Source organism: Lactuca virosa, chromosome 7, assembly GCF_052849685.1.
Source record: "Lactuca virosa cultivar CGN04683 chromosome 7, Lactuca_virosa_CGN04683_v6, whole genome shotgun sequence".
Classification (NCBI taxonomy): domain Eukaryota; kingdom Viridiplantae; phylum Streptophyta; class Magnoliopsida; order Asterales; family Asteraceae; genus Lactuca; species Lactuca virosa.
Window position 1 is genome coordinate 89,639,761 of NC_136432.1, and position 22,971 is coordinate 89,662,731.

A 22,971-nucleotide genomic window follows, 5' to 3' on the forward strand; every position below is an offset into this window, starting at 1 on the left:
CAATGGCAGGCACCTGAGCTGCCAAATGGCAAGAATTTAAGATTGCACAAGTTTAATCAATATGAGTTTGGATTTGTCACTAACCTTGTCTTGTGATTATGGTTTTGACAAATCCACATGGATAAGAACACATACACTATTAAATCTAAGTGTCATATGGTTTCTCTCCGATTCATGAAAATGATGGTGAGGAAACACTTTCACTAAGTAGATTTTAGCTAGATAGCAATTGTGATATTTGCATTCTCAAAGTCGTTAGTGGAGCGTGTGTGGTTTACCGGCACACTAACATGGACTTGTGAGAAGTGGAAAAGGTCTAAACAATTGAGACTATGATTACGACATCCCTTTTCATAGTTCTAAAATTGTTTAGACACACATGTGAGCTATCTAAGAGAGGTGTATGATTTTGATAAAGTTTTATCAAAACAATCTAGTATCAGAAATCTGAACTTTGGTAAGAAAGTCAGCTGATTTCTGAGTACATGTCAAAACTAGTGGGAGCATAAGTGTTATGCTAATAATCATCATGTTAGTGGGAGCATGATAATTATGACAAAGGTTGCAAGTTAGCAATGTTAATTATAGAAAACAAAAGTTTCAATTCGTGAGGTTGCAGGGGTTGAAAAAGTTGTTTTGCTATAATTAAAGGAGATGAAATTATACTTCATTTCAATTCTAAAAGCTTAGATTGAGATTTTAATCGTATTTAATCAAGGATATATATATGAATTTCATGTTGGAATGGCTCAACATAAGGAAATTCTATATATGGGTCCATTATTTGCGTTCTAAAATTCGATTATGATTACGACATCCCTTTTCATAATCTGAATTTTGAGAACTTGGCAAATTGAAATGGAAATATTATAGCAAAAGACTGGTTTAGTCTTTATGTGAGACATCATGAATCGTGTCCCATATGCTTCGGATATAGGATCGATTACATGTGCTATATTCATCCTTTCTAAAATTTTCCAAATGCCTGGGGCATTATGAAGGGAAAAGGTCTAGAATTGGATATGACTAAAATGATTAAGCAATTGTCGAGGACAATCTAAGGTTTACCAAAGATTGGTTGCTCAAGGACAGTTGGACGTATAATGTTAATTCTGGAAGGACCATATTGACATAATCTGTAAGGAGGCAACTCTTGTTCAGAAGTGATAGTCAAAATGGAATATGGAAATGTTTCAAAGTTAGAAATTATTCAATCTGTGTAAGATTAGGAAACTTAATGAAAGAAGGATGTTTCCAAGGAGCCGATCTCCTTTGGAATGCTCTGTAATGATTGTTGTCAAGTCTTTCTGACTTCGTGCATAATCATTAAGAGGATCAATGCATATAAGTTTAGAATCTAACAGATTTCAGTAAATGGCATGAATTTGGAATTCTTGCATTTGCAGTAAGGATTTGGGACTGTGAAAAGAGGATCATTGGAGTGATGTTCAATTGATCTATTTTACAAAGTAAAGATCATAGACAAACATAGTATGCATACTTGGTGTATGGCAGGACTAGTGTTTAGAAAACATAGTGTACATGCTTGGAGCATGGGACAACTATTGTTTTAAATTCAAGTATAAAGTTGATAAAACCGAAACAATGAATAATGAGTAATCAGTATGGGATAAATAAAAGTGTTTATTTATATTCATAGGGTTTGATACCATATTTGATTCATTTATTCTTGTGTTTCACTTTGCATGTTTTGACTTCCAGAATAACTAAGTCGCTCTTCCTGAATGATTAAGTTATTCAAACCATCCACAGTCGGTCATATGTTGGAAGTAGATATGAATCAAGACTGTCATGGGTTGGTTTGTAGAGGTCCAAGTTGGTGGACAAAGTGGTGCTACAACACTCATGAGTGCTCATAAGTTCTGAGTATTGGATTCAACTCGCGCTCATTTGAATCACTTCATGGATTTTATCACGAGTGATCATGAGACGATAATATCTTATATTCTTCAAACCTAGAGATATGAGTTGTTACTATGAGTTGGTTATACATTGATTGCACGAAAACGCATTGGTAACTCGATGTTATAAAACGTGCCTTTGTGTATGATTCAACAAGTAGTAGAACAAGCCATATGAGTCGAAGTTTATCCATTCCTTTTACCTTCGGGATAAAAGCGATATCTGTGGGCCCCTCGATGATTTAAAGATGATACATGTGAGTGCTTGGCCAAGCCAGGACTGATTTGATTTGTTCAATCAGTCAGTCATCATGAATCGGAAATCGGGAAACAACAAATGGACAGAGAGAATGATTTATAATCCATGTCTCAGTCCATATGATATCTAGAATGGAGGAATATATGATCCCTTATCTAATGGACAAGTCATTGACAAAGGTCAGAGTTCGACAGAAGCTTTTGAGAGCTACGATTGCTGATCGGTTCCTGAAGTCATACGCAATAATAGTTTTAGACTTATCCAAGTGGGAGACTGTTGGATTAATGTCTAAGTCCATAACTATAATTGGTAAGACTTGACCCGACCCGGCATGGTCCATTTGGGTTGCATGGCATCATGCATTTGGATAGACTATAATGAGAGAAATAACACTTAAGGTTGGTTAATATATTATAAGTTATAATATATTAATAAGGTTATTTAATTAGTATTGATCAAGAATTAATTTGGAATTAATTAAGTGATCAAAAGGAGACTAATTAAATATATGGGTTGATTGTGTAAATCATTCATTCTTTTATATGTGGGCTTGTGATCCAAGATTCCTTATGTTGGACTAAGTCCATGGGGTGACCCATGGATACTCCATGGAGGTTAAAATCCATGGAGCATAAGGAATGGGTAAAGTTATGAGTTACATGGTGTAACCCTAATAGCCACCATATAAAAGAATCTCATGGCTCAAGAAATCGTGCACTAATGTGTGAGTGTGAGGGCTAGACGATTTCAAGGAGTGTTCAAGTTTCTCTCAAGTTATTCCAAGTGTATTTGGTGTTGTGTGAACCATTTGAGGTGTCACACTTGGGGCACTAGGCACTCAAGCTTCATGAAGACATTCTACATCAAAGAGGTATGTATTCTATCTTGTTATATTTATTATTTTGTATGCTAGATTAGGATAATACCTTGGATGTTCATAATTATATGTATAATAGAGAAAACATAGATCCAAGGTATTTAGGGTTGCATGTATACTTAGGAGTGTTAGAATGCTCATAACCCAACAGTAACAACCCTTGACATCCAATGTTCCGGAACAAGGTGTGGACTTGATTATAGATGTGCAACTCACGGAGAGATGACACATGCGTAAATTTCTGAATGGTATGAGTTCCCTGGAGAAGGGACCTAAGTTTAGTAACTTGAATTAGGCCGAAAGAAACCACACCACCATGTGCCGGATTGGGTGGAGGTAGGGACCTAGGTGGTGGTGATGGGGACCTATGACGACGGTCCGACGACTTAGTGTGCCTAGTCCGTTTAGAATGCTCGCCTTCCACATGCTAAATTTTTAGGGCAAAAAGTCAACCGGTCAAAAAGTCAACTATTGACGGGTCCAGTCAACTCGAGTTTGGCCACCAAAAATTCGCAGAAACTTAGTTTTGAACGATTTCCAAGTGATTGTCAAGTCCAAAATGACCAAAAATACATGCAATTTGACCTTAAGAACACAAAATCCACAAGTGAAGAATTAGAAATATTGTACCGAATCGTTGGTGGATATGCGTTGTTGTTGTTGAGAAATTGCTCTTCAACTTTCGCAAGCTTGCCTGCATAAAGATTTAAGCACAAAAAACACCAAAATCCTTAGTAATTTTCGGACCTAGGGTTTGTCAAAACCACCAAATCCACCATGAAAGTGAAAGAAAATGGCGTGTGAGATGTAGGAGATGAAGTGTAGAAGATGAAAATCAAACCTTTTTGAAGAGATAATGCAAAATCGTGAAGAATAAAGGGATTTTTGAATAAAATCGGACCTTGGGGGTTTCTTGGGAGAGAGAGGCTGTTTTGGGAAGTGTTTGAGGGTAAATGAGGTGAAAACCCTGATTTTAAAACTTAAAATGCATATTATCTGCTGCACGAACACGGCCCGTGTTCTTTTTGTGTAAATCCACACGGGTGGTGTTGGGTAAAAGAATTGCTGAGAATGGCTGAACATGACCCGTGTTCGGTATAAGGCAAAAATGAACACGGGTCGTGTACGTCTCTGACTCCGAAAATGTTTGCCTCACTCGAACACAACCCGTGTTCAATATAAGGAAAAAATGAACACGGGCCGTGTACGGCTCTGTTTTCCACTTCCCACTTTTTGAACCCAAAAATCCCCTCTCCTTCAAACGAAATGGTTTTGCATCCCGAGGTCCGTTTGGAGATTTAAAGACATGTTTAAATTCATTTGGAATGTTAAAAACCAAAAACTTCAAAGAAATGGAAATGTTTTTAAAGAAAAAGACAAAAATACCCCGAGTTGCCTCCCGGTTAGCCGCCCTTGTTTTAAGTCGTTGGCTCGACGTGGCCCCCGGATATGCTTCAGTCTTGGTATGTGGGGTTCCCAACCACTTCTATCTCATCATTCTTCACCTCGAATCCTTCGTAAAACGACTTCAATCTATGACTATTGACTTTGAATGTTTTTCCGGTTTGTTGGCTTGTGATTTCCACCGCACCATGGTTGAATACCTTTGTGATCACGAAAGGACCAACCCATCTTGATCTTAACTCCCCTAAAATAAACCTGAACCTCGAGTGGTAAAGAAGCACTTTTTGTCCTTGTGCAAAAGTCTTAAGGGAGATCATCTTTTCATGATACACATTTGCTATGTCTTTGTAAATCATTTCACTTTTATACGCATCATTTCTGATCTCCTCTAACTCTTGAATGTCTAGCTTCCTTTTGTTTCCCGCCTCATCTTCATTCAAGTTGAATTTCTTTACAGCCCAAAAAGTTTTGTGCTCGAGCTCAACCGGAAGGCGAAATGGTTTTCCAAACACTAGCCGGTATGGGGACATACCAATGGGGGTTTTGAAAGGAGTGTGGTATGCCCATAAGGCATCATCCAAACTTATACTCCAATCCTTGCGGTTTGGATTGACTGTTTTCTCCAAAATGCTTTTGATTTGTCTATTTGAGACCTCTGCTAGCCCATTGGTTTGGGGGTGATAGGTTGTTGAGACTTTATGAGTCACCCCATACTTCTTCAGAACAACTTCAAGCACCCGGTTGCAAAAAAGAGTCCCACGATCACTTATGAGAGCCTTTGGAGTGCCAAACCCGGAGAAAATATGTGCCTTAAGAAAATCCACCACAACTTTGGAATCATTAGTACGGTGGATTTGGCCTTCACCCATTTGGACATATAGTCCACCGCCAAAAAGATATATGAACAACCAAAAGAGGGCGGAAATGGTCCGATAAAGTCAATACCCCATACATCAAAGATCTTACATACTAAAATGGTGGTAAGGGGATTTGATTCCTAGAGCTTAAGGACCTGGATCTTTGGCACATGTGCACATAACACATAAGAATCGTGAAAAATGGTAGGCCACTAGCATTCGCTATCTAAGACTTTTCTAGCTGTCCTTTAGGGTCCAAAATGACCTCCACAAGCATATTAATGACAAAAGTTATGGATGGATTGTACATCTTTTTGCTCAACACACCTTCAGATCATTTGGTCTGCACAATACTTCCAAAGGTAAGGCTCATCCCATACATATCGCTTGGCCTCCTTCTTGATTTTATCCTTTTGCCAATGTGTGGAATCCGGGGGAAGTTGATTCGTGACCAAGTAGTTGACGATATCTGCGTACCATGGTGCTTCTTTGGCTACGAATAAGTGCTCGTCTGGAAATGTGTCACGGATTGGTATACCATCTTCGGGTGATACAATGCGGCTTAGATGATCCGCAACTAAATTCTCCTTCCCACTTTTGTCCTTGATCTCCATATCGAACTCTTGCAAAACCAACATCCACCGTATTAACCTCGGCTTCGAATCTTTCTTGGTAAGTAAATGCTTTATAGCTGCATGGTCCGAATATATGATCACTTTGGTTCCAAGGAGGTACTATCGGAATTTCTCTAATGCGAAGACAATAGCAAGCAACTCTTTCTCTGTTGTGGTATAGTTGCTTTGTGCACTATCAAGGGTCTTGGATGCATAGTAGATGACGTGATGAGCTTGGTCCACCTTTTGTCCCAAAACCGCCCCAACCGCGGTATTGCTAGCATCGTACATGATCTCGAATGGAAGATCCAAATTTAGCGGTTGAATGATGGGGGCAGATGTCAACAAGTCCTTCAAATGATCAAATGCACTTTTACATGCATCACCAAACTCGAAATCAGCCTCCTTTTGTAGAATTTGACACATCGGCAATGTGATTTTGAAAAAGTCTTTGATGAACCGCCGATAAAAACCTGCATGACCAAGAAAAGAACGCACTTCCTGAACATTTGTCGGGTATGGTAAGCTCTTAATGACATCGATTTTTGCCTTGTCAACTTCTAAACCTTTTTGTGACCCCACATGTCCAAGTATCAAGCCCTTGTCAACCATAAAATGACATTTTTCATAATTAAGGACTAGGTTTGTGTCAATGAACCTTTGTAAGATTTTGGTGAGATTTTGCAAACATTCATCAAATGAATTTCCATAAACAGTAAAATCGTCCATGAAAACCTCTATGATATTTTCAACATATTCTGAAAATATGCTCACCATACATCTTTGGAAAGTCGTGGGTGCATTGCACTAGCCGAAGGGCATGCGTCTATACGCAAAGGTGCCAAAAGGGCATGTGAATGTGGTTTTCTCTTGGTCTTTCGGGGCAACCAGAATTTGATGAAACCCAGAAAAACCATCAAGGCAACAATAGTGCGATTTCCCGACTAATCTTTCCAGCATTTGATCGATGAATGGCAAAGGGAAATGGTCTTTGCGGGTGGAAGCATTCAACTTCCTATAATCAATACAAACCCTCCACCCATTTTGCACACAGGTGGGTACCAAATCCCCTTCGGAGTAACAATTGTGACTCCGACTTTTTTCGGGACAACTTGCACGGGACTTACCCATTTACTATAAAAAATGGGATAGATTACACCTGCATTCAAGATCTTCATGATCTCCTTTTTCACCACCTCCATCATAGGTGGATTCAATCTCCTTTGGGCTTCGCGGGTTGGCTTAAAGTCCTCTTCCATCAATATTTTATGCATGCATAATGATGGAATCAACCCCTTTATGTCTGCAATGGTCCAACCAATAGCCTCCTTGTACTTTTTCAAAATTCCAACCAACTCTTTTTCTTCTTCTTTTGCTAGCTTGGTTGAAATTATCACCGGTAATGTCTCTTCCTCTCCAAGATAGACATACTTAAGATGGTCAGGAAGAGTCTTCAAGTCAAGACTCGGTGGTTGTACTATGGATGGAAGGAGTTTCGAATCAGAATTTTTGAGCTTCATGCGGGTGGGGGGGGGGGGGTAACTCTCATAGGTTGTGCTTTTTCCAAGGAGTTGATTGCTTCAATTTATTCATCCTCCAAAGTGTTCTTATCAGCCAGATTCTTGATCCCTGTATCATCAAAATGCTTGATGAAGATGGTGGTTAGCACATCTTGGCTTGACAACTCAAAACAATCGTTAGTACATGAATCAATAACATCTATGAAGTTTAACGAATGAATATAACTAGGATAATGCATAGCTTCAAAGATATTAAAGTGGATCACCTCACCATCGAACTCCATAGACAAAGTACCATTTGCTACATCTATTTTTGCTTTTGCGGTACTCATGAAAGGTCTCCCCAAAGATGGAGCTTGATTGTGGGGTGTTGTCATCACCCATATCCAAAACATAAAAATCAGCGGGAAATACAGGTTCATTGACTTGCACTAACACGTCCTACAATACACCTTTTGGGTGTACCAAAGACCGGTCGGCAAGTAGAATGATGACTCCTTTTTTTGATAAAGGTCCAATTCCCATTGTTTTATAGCTTGAATAAGTTAAGAGATTAATTGATGCCCCAAGGTCTAGCATGGCACGTGGCACAAAAAGGTTACCCATTTTACAAGGAATCGTTAATACACCCGGGTCCTTGCATTTTTTAGGTAGTCATTTTTGTAACACGGCTGAAACGTTTTCCCCAACTTTCACAGTTTGATTTCCTTTAAGCTTTTTCTTAGATGTGCAAAGTTCCTTAAGGAACTTAGCATATCTAGGAATCTGTGTAATAGCATCTAAAAGAGGGATGTTGATTTCAACCTTTCGGAACATTGCCATGATCTCGTCATCTTCCCGTTCTCTCTTTGTGCTTGTTAGCCTTGAAGGAAATGGGGACGGTGTGATTTTTGCTTTGATGTCATTTGGATTTTTTGGCTTTGAAGTATCATTCTTTTCATTTTCTTTGACCTCTTCCTCCACTTCAATCTCCTTTTCTTCCTCTTCTTCATCCGGAATCCTTGGGCCTTCATAGATTTTTCTTCCTATCAAAGTAATGGCACATGCATTATGTTTCGGGTTATTCTCGGTTTGGGATGGTAGCTTTCCTTGTGATTCTATTTTGGTTATGGATTGAGAAAGTTATGATACTTGTTGCTCCAAGCTTTTTATGCTTGCCTTGGTTCTTGTTGGAAGCTTTGAGTGCTAGTGGCAAGGCTTTTTACAATATCATCTAATGACATGCTTGATGAACCTGTTTGTGGAGGTGGTTGTTGTGGATGCCTTGGCTGAAAATTTTGAGGTTTAAACGGTGGCCTTTGTTGATTTTGAGGAAATGGTGGTCTTTGTTGGTATTGATGTGGTTGACTGGGTTGATAACTTCCATGTTGATTTCCTCCCCAACCTTGATTGCTGTTCCATCGTTGGTCAAACCGTGGCTGCTCAAATCCCCTTTGGTTTGACCCGGAATACCCTCCTAAAGCATTTTCTTCTGCATAATCCTCATCTTGAAGTTGAGGGCACATGTCGGATGGATGCCCCACTTGAGTGCAAATACCGCAAAGGCGGGGTGTGGGTTGCGCACCTTTATCTTTAGCTAGCATCATAACCACTTTTGTAAGCTCGGACAAGTGAGCTTCAATTTGAGGAGTCCGAAATTCCTTTACACCTCGGGGTGCATCCGTGTACCATTCTTCATCATGACTTGAATGCTTAAAATCTTCAGCCATGTTCTTGATTAAGTTGTGGATTTCGGTGGGAGTCTTGTCGGGTAAAGATCCGCCACTGGAGGCATTGAGAAGCCTTCTTTCCATTGGATTCATTCCTTCAATGAAGTATTGGAGGAGCTGGTATTCGGTGATTCCATGCTTTGGACATCGGGCACAAAGTTTCTTGAATCTCTCCCAATACGTGTGAAAGGCTTCTCTTTTATGATGTTTGATTCCAATGATTTTCCTCCGTAGAGCTGAAGCTTTCATCTTTGGGAAGTATTTGTCCAAAAAGAGTCATGCAAGATCTACCCAAGTAGTCACCGTCCCGGGTGGGAGGTCATAGAGCCAGTCTTTTGCTGCGTCTTGCACCGCGAAGGGGGATGCCCTAAGCTTGATTTGATCCTCCGTGACATTGTGTGGCTTCATACCCACACACAACATGAAATTCTGTCAGAAACTTATGTGGATCTTCATTTTCCAATCCTCTAAAGGTAGGGAGTAGGTGGATGAGTCCGGATTTAAGTTCAAGATTTGTAGCTGCCGGATATGTGATACAAAGAGGTTGCGTGTAACTTCTTGTCTCAACCATTGACGAAGGGTTTGCTCGGGTGGTGGATTTGGAGGTGGATTCCCTCCATGGTTATCTCCCATGGTATGAGTAGTGGTTGAAGTTTATGTAGGAGTAGTATTTGGAATGTTATAAGTAGGTGAAGAGGGTGGAGTGGTGATTTTGGGTGAGGTTGGTTGAGATGAGAGTGATAGGCTTTCTGTTTCGGATGCGGATACACTTGAGAGGGGTATGTCCTCGAAAATGTTGATGACTGGAGGGTTAGATGATGAAGAAGTCCTGGAGCCCGGTTGCTTCTTACGAAGCTTAGCTTGCTTCCTTAACTTCTTTGCAGTCTTCTCTATCTCCGAATCAATTGGCAATGGTGTACCTGTACGGAAAGATCTAGGCATAAACAATTAGTAAGACCGTGTCCCCGGCAACAGCGCCAATTTGTTATGTGTGTCAAACCCAACAAATAAAGGGGTACGATATACTCCAAAAGAACACTACAATATTGCACTAAAAGGTAGTACAAGTCAAGTAGGGTCGATCGACAGAGACACGGGACAATCGGTCTATACCTCTGCGCAAGGTATTTTGGTCACCAACAGTAAAGAGGGGGGTTTTTAATGCAATGATTAGAACAACTAATTAAAGACAAAAGTAATTGACTAAATGGATGGATTAAATTCAGAAATTGTAAAGATTCAAACTCTATGTATGACAACTTGGAAATGCAATTCCAAAATAACATGACACTTGCTCAATTCTATCTAAGCTGGTACTTGAAAGTGTTAACAAGCTCTAACACTTCCCATTCACCACATTAATTAACCAAAACAAGATCTTTGATTAACCCTAACCTTACTAACCTAATCTAAACAAGCTCGTAGAATTAGATTAAAAGATTGCATTAAGCTTTATGTGAATGTTCCCAACAACACCCAATACTCCTCACAAGCTCGGGAGTGTAAAAGTGTGTGAAAAGATTTACACTAAATCCATTCAATGGAAATCAATTTAATGCTTGTTACTTAGTCCAATTCACAAAACAATTACAGATTTTGCAAAATGAATAACTTGAATGACCTAACCCTAATTCAAATGGCCAATAAGAATCACAATTAGAATCAAACATTCGATTGAAGCAAAATCAATTTCACTAGATAGAAATTAAAAGCAAACATCAAGTCATATGATTGAAATCACAACCAAGAAGTCAAAACATGAAGTTGGAGAAACTAGGGTTCTAGCCACACATGGCTAGAACAAAATGACAAGTTGTAAAGATGGAAATGATGTGAAATTACAACTTACCAATAAGAGAAATAATGTTTCCAAATGCTCAAGTTGTAAAGATGGAAATGATGTGCAATTACAACTTACAAATAAGAGAAATAATGTTTCCAAATGCTAAACGATCAAATCCTTGTAAAAACCTTCGAAATTCCCTCTCCAATAATGCTCTGATATGTTGTGTGTGTGTAAAAATGACCCAATTCTCGTGATATGAAAAATAGGAAAAACTGCCAAAAGTTGGTTTTTGGGTCGAACACGGCCCGTGTAAAAATAGAACAAATCAACACGGGTCGTGTTGAGTGGGAAATGGCAAGCAATCCTCGACTTTTCATTCCAAAGTACAATGCTCACTTGGGTCAACATGACCCGTGTCAAAATAAAATAAACTGACACGGGTCGTGCTCAGTGTAGTCAACAACCCCTTTTTCTGGTCAACACGGCCCGTGCTCCTTTTGTAGTGTAAATCCAACACACCCCGTCTACCCCTCTGACTCCAATTCCAAACTTCATTTTTTCAACTTTTCCGCTCTTCGCCCGATCATCCCGAAATCTTCACCAACGCTTCCCGGCACCTCCCAAAGCGCGTCCCAACCTCCGGTTTACCTGAAAAAGACATGAAAGTGTGCAAATAAGGTTGTTCTAGAGACTAACATGAATATGATGAAATGCAAGAAAAAGGAAGAACAATTATGCTAAATAGATGTATAAAAAGGGACTAAAAGGTGTGCAAAAAGGTGCACAAATTGCACTTAACATCACCAAACCTGCTCAGCCAATCCATCCCCACTATCACGCATGCATCCCCCATGAGGGTAGGGATTAGATTAATCGGATAAGGCACCCCAAAGATCTCTAGTACACAACCCTAATATACTCTGGATGCAGAAACCCCATGTTGATAGAAACTCATAACGGACACTCCAACTCGCAAAGGAGCATGCCAAAATCTCGACTAAAATATCGAGACACAAAGGACCAACTCACCCCCGAGTTAAATAACACAAGAGTAGGAAAAGATTTCACTAGGAAGGTACCTATTATAATCATACATATAAGCATACCTCTGTCATGACGTCTGGTGCTGCTCTGGCCTCCTCGGTAGTGAGCTGAAAAGCACGGCCTCGAGCCCTCAAGGGATCCGCCCTCCCGTGGCACCCATCGGTGATCCTCAGAGTGGATGGTGTCAGGGCCTGCACCAACTTAGCGACGAGCAATGGATAGTAGACCTTTACATGGCCAACGTGATCATAGTGTTAGCAAATCCTGGTACTCAGAATTGGGGCCGACTGGTGGCAATCCATCATATAGTGCCCCTCCTTGCCACATTTGTGGCATCCAAAAGTAAATCGACAAGTACCCTCATGAACCTTGCTGCACTTACCACCAGTGCGGCCCCTTTCACTCCTAAATATCACATTAGCGGCCTTAAGTCGTTTCACTGCTGGATGCGACTGCACAGGGGCCTGCCTCTGCTCCCTTGTCTGGAGCTCCATCTCAATCTCATGCCGCCTTGAGGCCTTGTGAAAATCAAGGTGTATAGCGCTGAGGAGACAAACTGATGGATATCCATCTTGAGCATGATCAAGTACCGGGTCATCTGAGTTCGCTCAGAAGCGCCAAACTCATGGCAAAACACAGCTCTCTATGTAAACATCTTGGTGATCTCCATCACCAACTCGGTCCCCTATCTTAGATCTAAATACTTTTGGGCCAGCTTTCCCCGCTCCACCAATGGAATATATATCGAGCGGAACATCTCAGAGAACTGCTCCCATGATACTACATCTCGCTGCTCTGGGGTGTATGAACTAGCAACCAGTCTCCACCAATCCTTCGCTCTAGACCGAAGAAGGTTTAGAGCGCACTTGACTTTCCGGTCAGTTGGGAAAGAGCAAGTAAATAAACATCATTCAACATCTGACAACCACCTTATGGCAATGATCAGATCCTGAACCCTGTCAAACACCGTGGGCTTCGTATTATTGAAGTCCCGATACTGGAAAGGCCTCCCAGCGCCAATCCCCACAGCAAAAGCAACTATGGTGCTGTAGTAGCAGCAGCATCTGAAACTGCAACATATCGGTCATCAAAGAACTCCATCATAGTGGTCTTGATAGACCCAAACAACTCCATCATGACAATAGAAACAACCACCTCATGGATAATCTCCATAACCTGATCCTCAGTCAATCTTGGCCTATCTTGGCCAGCTGCTCCGACTCCTGATCCGGATCTTGACTCGAATCGCCTCGTAACCACCATATTGGAAATAAACAAGAGAGATATCAGATAAAATGCATATCATACCATATGAACCATTCCCCAACAAAATCCTAGGGGTTGTGACTTCCCTGCTACGCATACGGGTCATGTGCTTCCAGTAGTACATGACCATACTACCTTCCAGTAGTACGAGCCCATACTACCCTCCGTACCTACCCATATTTGTCTAAGAAGACCATCACAACATATAGTTTGCAACTTATGACTTTAGACATTCATTAGGCTTAGATCTGAAGTTTCGAAGTTAAGTCTTAAAGCATTAATACCTTAATAGAGAGTTTAGACTTATAAAGGGTATGTTGGGCATAACCCTGAGTACGTTGCACATACTGGGTTGCTGCCCTGTAATTCTTCCAAGTCAAGGTAGTACGTTGGGCATAATAGGTAGTATGCAAGGCGTACAACCAGAAAACCCACTTGGGCCATTTTTGGGCCTTGGACTGTTAGGGATTTTGGACGTTGTATTTTGGGTTATGCATGGAAAGGGAAAAATGGTCTTTTGCCTAGTTTAGAGAAAATATGTTTTGGACCATTAATTATGGGTTAAACCCTGATTATTAATTAGGGTTGTTATTAGGTTATGATTAGTGTGTGGAGCCATGTTAACATCAGTTTGAGTGTGTGATTTAATTATCTTCAGTTAGAGGCGAGTCTTCTTACCACACTAGTGGGTCGAAGGCACCAATGTCGGCCCATTGATTTGTACGTGTAGTATGTTTGTGATTATGTGACTATGAATGATATGATTGTATGATATATGTATGGAGCCAATCTGGACTCAGAGTGATTATGGACTCGCGGTCGATACGGACCTGGGAGTTGATACAGACCCGACACACCCACGTGATGTTATATTTATGTGTATGATGTATGTTGTACTTTTGAGATGATCACTAAGCTTTGTTCTTACAATTATTTTTTTGGTTTCAGGTACTTTCGGTACGAAAGGGAAGGGCCCGACGTGATGGCACAACATTCTCCCCCTCATGTTTCCGCAATTATGATTTCTTCTACTCTGATGTTTTGGATAGTTTGTATCATGGATGTTTTTGAGGCATGTGATGTATGGGATTGATGAATTTAAAAATGAAAATTTATCACTATTTTTGGGATGTTACAAGTTGGTATCAGAGCCTTGGTTAGAGGGATTCAGGCACACTTTCGGGTGTGTCAGAACTCAAACTAAGTAAATCATAATATTTTCAGAGGAAAAATAAATTTCTAAAATATTTTTACGAAATAAAAAGGGGGTGCAATGCATGGAATCAGTCGAGCTCTAGTAAGTGATTCCCAAAAATACCTATATCTATGTGTTATGATTAGTATGCGTGGTATACGAATTACATGATAGAGTAGGGCTAAGGACACCTTCAGGAATTATATGATAGAATTACATGATTTGTGTGACGCCTTATAGCCTAGGGGAAATTGGATGGTATGTATTACTTGGAATTGACATTGGCTTAGTTAATTGCTAAATGTATGCTTTAAAAGTTGTATATAATTAGGATCATATAGCCCTAAAATGATGGATTTAGCCTCATTTCCTATTCCTTGTTTGGTTGTGGACTTAGGGTATAATCATCATTTAATAGTCTTTGTGATCCCATTCTGTTATAACTTTCATGCATAAGGTAACCATGAGTGTTGGTTAAGGTTCTTAGCATTGTAGAGGCGGGCGAGTTGAGAATTCCTAGGAAAGCCTAGGTGATGCTATAGTAGAGTTTGTATGCGGTTTAGCATAGGATTGATATATGGATTTAGTGTGGTGACTTAGAGGATTCAGGATGGTTCTTGAGGAAAGTACAAATAGGTGTGGAAGGTAGTATTGGGCCCGTACTACTAGAAGCACACGTTCTTCACTCAAGATAATGACGGTCTTGGAGATTCTAAGGAGATCTGTACGGTGGGAGTTTCCTCTAGTTTTATGCTAAATGTTTATATGTTGTTTTTCAGTTTGAGCATGGTGGTAATCGCTCGAGGAGGAGGTTCTGGTTCTGGTTTTGGCTCGGGCACAGAACCGATTGATGAGAGGATACACGAGTTTATTGTGGCTGAGGTTACTTGTTGTATCTTGGATGATATTGTTGTGATGTTTGGTACCATCAAGGAGGGGATTATGGAGCTTTTGGATGAGCGACTCAGGGCTTTTCAGGCCGAGATCGTTGCGGGTCCGTTAGGAGCATGAACTCCCTCGTTTCGAGAGTTCAAGGCCTGTGGAGCTCAAAATTTGTTTGGGGTTAAGGACCCCATCGCTAGCCGACGCTGGATCGCTGACATGGAGAAACCTCAGTTGACAGATTTTTGCTTAGAAGGGGAAAAGGTAGGGTTTGCATCATGTCTGCTGAGAGACCGCGAAGATGACTAGTAGGATGAGATCGACCGAACATTGGGATCTTCGGCTTTGGTGGCCATGACTTGAGGAGAGTTTGTTAGGAGATTCCAGGAGGACTTTGCAATGGCGACAGTGGTGCAGGAGCTGGCAAGGGAGTTTTAGGACCTTTGCTAGACTACTGAGACTATGTCGGAGATCACCGCCAAGCTCCATGAAAGGGCTCTGTTGGTTTGAAAGTATGATGTGGATGAGGAGATTAAGAAGACGAGATATCATGAAATATTTAGGGATGACATTAGGGATTTTATGAGCTTTTCAGGGTGCAAGATCCTGAATGATATGATTAAGAGGGCCCGTGAGCGGGAGATTGAGCTGGAGCTTCAGACGAAGCGCAAGTCGGAGCAGGTACAAACAGCTGTGGGCCATGCTAAGAGGCCCAAGACTTCTTATACTAGGGTCGGGGTCGCTATGCAAGTACGGAAAGCCACATTATAGGGTATGTTGATCAGCGGGTACAGGTTGTTACAGATGCGGTCAGACCGGTCATATGAGTAGGGATTGCCCCCGAAGTGCATTGGTTTGTTTTCACCACAACCAGACAGTCCATAAAAAGGCCGATTGTCCGAGGTTATCAGGAGGGGTAGTGGTGGAGCCTAAACTAGCCACCTTGAGGATTACCGATGGCCACCAGGGCAAGGCGGAGACACCTATGGTGAAGAGAAAAGCATTTCAATTGACTACCGATGAGGCTCGAGCAGCACCGGATATGGTTACCATTATATAATTTTATTATATCATTTATTGCTTTCCTTATTTATGCTTATGTTGTATCTGATCATGTATAAGGACTTTCTTAGTCAATGGTATGACTGCTCTTATTCTGTTTGATTCGGGTGTTACACGATCCTTTGTATCTCTTGCGCTTAGCAAGAAGTTTAGTGATGCTCCTGGGATTCTAGATCATCCGTTGGAGGTATAGATTGTTGATGATCATTCTGTGAGTGCTTTGAGGGTTCATCGTGGGTGTGTTCTGAATCTGTTCAGCAAAATATATTCTCTTTACTTGCTTTCGATTCCTCAACGAGGGTCAAAGATTATCATCGAGATGGATTGGTTGGGTCGCAATGGGCCATGATTTATTATGAGCACCAGTTAGTGAGAGTTCGAACCCCAAGCAGGAGAGAACTGGTTATTTCTGGCGAGGGATCTTCGCATGGGCCAGCTCTCTGTTCAGCTGTGAAGGCCTGGAGATATTTTCAGCATGGTTGTTCTGGATTTTTGGCTTGCATGTCGGATACACGGATAGGGGGCACGACGAAGTTGAGTGAGGTGCCCATCATTCGGGATTATACTGGTGTGTTCCCTAAGGATTTCCCAGGAGTTCCTCCTAATAAGCAAGTTGAGTTCCGAATTGATTTAGTTCCTGGTGCGGCCCCGATGGCCAAAGCACCATATCGATTGGCACCACCGGAGATGCAGGAGTTGTCTATGCAGTTTTAGGAGCTGCTAGACAAGGGGTTTATTAGACCGAGTAGTTCACCATGGGGAGCACTGATCCTGTTTGTGAAAAAGAAGGAAGACTCACATAGGATGTGCATTGACTATTGAGAGTTGAATAAGCTAACAGTGAAGAACCGTTATCCACTTCTGAGGATCGACGACTTATTTGACTAGCTTCAGGGTGCATCTTGGTTTTCCAATATTGATTTACGACCAGGTTACCATCAGATGAGGGTCAGAGACAAGGATATGCATAAGACGACTTTCAGTATTCGTTATGGTCATTACGAGTTCGTGGTGATGCCATTCGGGCTCACCAATACGCCAACAACGTTCATGGATCTAATGAACCGGGTATGCAGACCAATGTTGGATTGGTTGATGATCATGTTTATAGAAGATATGTTAGTCTATTCCAAGACCAAGGAGCAACACAAGATCATTTTCAAAAGGTATTAAAGACCCTGCGAATAGATAAGTGTTGGATTAGATGTCTAAGCCCGTAACTATTATTGATATGTACTCGACCCGAGAGTAGCATGGTCCATTTGGGTTGCACTTCACCGGAACAATTTGTATGGATAGTCTTTTGAGAATAGTATGTCTATGGTTTATTAATATATTATAAGTTATAATATATTAATATGAAATCATATTATTTAATTAGTATTGGTCAAGAATTAATTTGGAATTAATTATGTGATCAAAAGGAGACTAATTAAATATGGACTCTTATATATATATATATATATATATATATATATATATATATATATATATATATATATATATATATATATATATATATATATATATATATATATATATATATAGAATGGGCCAATAATTATTTAGGATGGGCTAAGCTTGCATGGATGTAACCCTAATCCACCATACTATATAAAGAGGTCCTAGGTACTTGAAATTGGCACTAGAGTGTGAAGAAAGAGGGCATAGCCGATTTGAACAAGTGTATACTATTCTCTCAAGCTTTCCAAGTTCTTTTGGTGATTTGTGATTCCATTTGAGGCTTCCACACTATTGGGGCTAAGCTCTTAAAGGTTCAAGACTTCAAGCTCCATCAAAAGGTATGTCATCTAACTAGACTTTTGCAGTATAGTTGCTCCATAATATGCTAGTTAGGATGATGCTTTGGAATTTTGTATATTTGCATGTATAATAGTGAAAACATAGATCCAAGGCACATAGGGTTGCATGCACACCATAGGAGTGTTAGAATGTTCAAAACCCATCAGTGGTATCAAAGCCTAGGCTTGGTTTTTCAGTTATACTTGATGCAGTTGCTGAAAAAAATCGAAAATCTGGCCTTCTGGACAGTGGAGTCACCGATTCCACTGGGGGACTCGCCGATTCCAAGAGGAAATTCATCCTACTCGTCGAGTAGGTTCATACACTCGGCGAGTAGGAGGCCCAGAGTGCAGATTTTCGACTTTTAAGGCTGGAATTGGACTAGAATCATTACCCTAAGCTGTTTTTGAACTTATAAACCTATTTTTGATGTGGTAATGATCATTCTAATCCAATTCAAAAGATAATTGTCAATAGTTTCATGTTTTGTATTAGTTTAATGATTAGGCTAATTACATGAAAATTGTTTGATTTGAATTGTCTTGTTCAAATCTTATACTATTATAATATTATAGGTTTAATATTTATATATATATATATGTATAAGAGTAAAAGTCAATCTTACCATTAGTAGGTCTCATTCACGAAGCCGGTCTATAGGGGGGGTATAAGGTTGTTGCCTATAAAATGGCAGCTTAATGGGTGTCCACTCTCACCCACCGCTTCCTTGACTGGTGGAGGGTCGTTAGCCGAACGGGTAGGACAAGGACTATAATTGTCATTAACAGTATAATGATGAATATAAAGTAACTAAACCTTTTATAAATTCCCAATCTTAGTTACTTTAGGAAAATGTGAAATTGGTGGTAACCATGAAATTACACTTTGTACCTTATCAAGTCGTTGGTTGAGAGTGTGTGGGTAGCCGACACACTAACATGGACTAGTAAGAGTGGCAAAGGGTGACTTAATGTTTATCATAAGATCGGTGGAGCGCGTGTGGGTAACCGGCACATTGATTAGGTGATAAAGATTAAGGGTACCAAGTTGATTAGGTGATCCTCGGCATCCCAGTCACAAACTTGAGAGGGCACAATAAAGATTTAAACATGCCATTGAAAACTTCAATGAATCTCAAAAGATCTAGGAGTTTCAATCCAATTAAAACCTAATAACCTATTTCGTTTTTCATGGTGGAAATTGGTGAATCGTCATTCGCCTACCTTCAAATATTTTATGGCTTGGATTACGGCATCCCTCTTCCAAGTTATAAAATATTGTGTTGGGTCCTAGCCTTAATATTTCAGATTGGGTGTTATATTAAGGACTTAAATCAACTAACTTGAATTTCTCCCATTGTAGATGTCTAGATCAAACAACTATGGTCTTCCCAAATCCCTTGGAAAAAGCTTTCCTAATGAAGATGATGTCCCACAATTGGATCATGGAAATCATACTTCTCTTCCTCCACCTCCTCCAATAATTCTCCCTGACCCACAAGCTCGAAGACTTGAAAGGTTCAGGATCACTCAATCCCTATTGGATAGTAAACACAAATATGGAAAGCCTATATGTGCTCATGTATTGGACATGAAGCTGCATATTGACAGGCTAAGGATGTTGGGTGTCGTCTTCCCAAGGAAGTTGGCTATTGACTGGGTCCCTCAGTCACTTCCCGAGTCATATAGTGACTTCGTTAAAGACTACTATGTGACAGATCACGACATGACCCTAATTGATCTTACCTATTTGCTAATTGCTGTCGAATCAGCAAGGATTTGGCGCAATGGTCAAGCAAATCTGATTGGAAGGTCTACCTCCCAAGTTGACATGGACATCCCAGAAAAGAGTCCTTCTCCTAAAGGAAAGGAATTGGGCATGGTCAAAAGTTTTGATCATAACAGAAAGGCCAAATCTGAGACTGCTCCATGTGAGCCTGTGTGTTTCTATTGCCAAACACAGGGACATTGGAATCGAAGCTGCCCAGACTACCTGAAATGTTTAATCAGAATGTATGGTTCTACTTCAGGTAAGTCTACTATCTAACTCTGTTAAGTTTCTAATTGTTTATTCTTAATACATGATGTGACTAGGTTGCATTTTGATGTTTAGCAGGATCAAGCAAAGGGAAGGAAGCTTAAAAGAAGAGTATGCTGAATCTGATCGCGAAGATGGATTTTAATCGCATGGTTTGAAGATTGGATTTCTGAGCTACTGCTTGAGAGTTATGATAGATTGCTAGTAAATATGTAATAGCATAGTTTTTCACTTATAATTGCATTGTAAGGAAAAGTTTTTCTGCATTTTATAAATAAATAAAATTTTGTTTTGTTTTATTTTATATATCCTTGCAATGACATTTATGTAAAATTGATATTTGTATGTTTCTAGCAATATTGAATATATGAATTTGATTCTTTCACTTGTGGTAGTGTCTAAATTTACCAAATAAGGAAAGATTCTCATCACCCAAGTTTCAGTTGGACTGAAACTTGGAATCATGCAAGTTGTATTGTATGATGAATGTGAATTTTTCATCTTTGGAAAATTAAGACTAATTCCTTGTTCAAATGTAGAGTCAAGTGAAGGACTAAGGGATCGAGTATACATTCTTGTGCACTGGTCAAGTCCACCACAAAGATCGATAAGACTATTCGTCATGATTTACTAAAGTTTAGTAAAAATGGTTATACTTACAAGTTTAAGTATAATTCTGAAACATTGGAAAAGTTTCAATGTATGGCAGAACGAATGAGAAGAATCAAATTAGGCAGAAAGATAAAAGTTTCTCAAATATGAAAAGATGGGAGAGTACTTTAGTATCATGTTTTATGATCATCTTAATGATTAAGAAACCATATCACAATTGATCCTCTAAGGACATCTTAGTGCATTCCTATGGCTAAGAAGAGGAATCATGAATTGTTGAAATGATTAAATCAAGAAGATGAGTCATACTTCGTTGCAAAACAATTCTTAGAGTCATACTCCAAGATTGTAACTTGAGTGACATATCTTAGAGAAGGTTTATAACACTTGTCAAATGTAGAGTAAAATGTTTTCTACTCTTGTACATTTGAAATTGGTAAGTTGTGATGTTTTGGATAAAACAAAGACCAACTAAGGCCAATTGTGTGAAGTGTTTGTATTGATACGAATCCGCACTAACTCTTGAATATTTGTTTTGCCAAGGAATGGTTCTTGACAAGAGAATCTTATATGTCAAGAGGTCAGTGGGAGTCTTAAAGATCTTGAAAAAGTTTCAAGAACTAATCAAGAATAAAAACCTGTTGTTTATCACTAGCACACGACTTGAGGTTTGTAACCTATCGTGTTGACATATTCTTATTTCTGTGCCCATTCCAGTTAAAGTTGACCATTCATCTGAGTTCTACAAGTTCTCAATTGTTTGCATAACAACCTGGAAGCAATGGTAGGCCTTGTGCTGCCAAGTGGCAAGAAGTTAAGATTGCACAAGTTCAGTCCATATGAGTTTGGATTTGTCACTAACCTTGTCTTGTGATTGTGGTTTTGACAAATTCACATGGATAGGAACACATACACCATAAAATCTAAGTTTCATAAGGTTTCTCTCCAATTTATGAAAATGATGGTGAGGAAACGCTTTCACTAAGTAGATTTTAAGTAGATAGCAATTGTGATATTTGCATTCTCAAAGTCGTTAGTGGAGCGTGTGTGGTTAACCGGCACACTAACATGGACTTGTTAGAAATGGCAAAGGTCTAAACAATTGAGACTATGATTACGTCATCCATTTTCATAGTTCTAAAAATTGTTTAGACACACATGTGAGCTATCTAAGAAAAGATGTATGATTTTGATAAAGTCTTATCAAAGCATCTCGTATCAGAAATCTGAACTTTGGTAAGAAAGTCAATAAAGTATTGATTTCTAGAAGTCCAGCTGATTTCTGGATACATGTCAAAGCTAGTGGGAGCATAAGTGTTATGCTAATAATTATCATGTTAGTGGGAGCATGATTATTATGTTTAGTATTGCAAGTTAGCAATGTTAATTATAGAAAACAAAAGGGTTTCAATTTGTGAAGTTGCGGGGGTTGAAAAGTTGTTTGCTATAATTCAGAGAGAGGAATTCATACTTCATTTCAAACCTAAAAGCTTAGATTGTGAGATTTTTATCAAATTTAGTCATGATTACATTATTTGCGTTCTAAAATTCGATTATGATTACGGCATCCCTTTTCATAATTCGGATTATGAGAACATGGCAAATTATAAGAAATATTGTAGCAAAAGACTGGTCAAATATCATGTCTTTATGTGAGGCATCATGAATCGTGTCTTGTATGCTTGAGATATAGGATCGATTATATGTGCTATTATACTTATCCGTTCTAAATTTTCCAAATGCCTAGGGCATTAAGAGGGAAAAAGGAAGAGAACCGGATATGACTGAAATTATTAAGCAATTGTCGAGGACAATCTGAGGATTACCAAAGATTGGTTGCTCATGGACAATTGGAAGTATGGTGTAAATTTTTGGAAGGACCATATGGACATATTCTGAAAAGAGGCAACTCTTGTTCAGAAGTGATAGTCAAAATGGGAATATGGAAATGTCTCCATAGGTGGAAGTTATTCAATCTGTGTAAGATTAGAAAACTTAATGCAAGAAGGATGTTCAAAGGAATGTACTTTGAATATGAGACTTTGTTTCTATGGAATTGATCTCCATTGGAATACTTTGTAATGCTTGTTGCCAAGTATTTGTTACTTTTGTGCATAGTCAT

General features: G+C 39.6%; 1 protein-coding gene across 1 annotated transcript; it reads right to left on the reverse strand.

Annotated features, from left to right (window-relative positions):
* Window positions 1-8,107: 8,107 nt before the first annotated feature.
* Window positions 8,108-9,411, reverse strand: LOC145126901 (uncharacterized). The gene is made up of 2 exons (XM_079062181.1): window positions 8,688-9,411; window positions 8,108-8,478 (listed from the first exon to the last, which is right to left on the reverse strand). The coding sequence occupies exons 1-2, from the start codon at window positions 9,409-9,411 to the stop codon at window positions 8,108-8,110; spliced, it is 1,095 nt and encodes a 364-aa protein (XP_078918307.1).
* Window positions 9,412-22,971: the final 13,560 nt, after the last annotated feature.

Bases quoted from the DNA above. Each gene is read 5' to 3' on its own strand.
- LOC145126901 (XM_079062181.1), bottom strand. From the start codon at position 9,411: ATGAAAGCTTCAGCTCTACGGAGGAAAATCATTGGAATCAAACATCAT. The intron at 8,479-8,687 runs GTTCATCAAGCA...TTACTTTGATAG, and splicing joins ACAACCACCTCCACAAACAG to GAAGAAAAATCTATGAAGGC.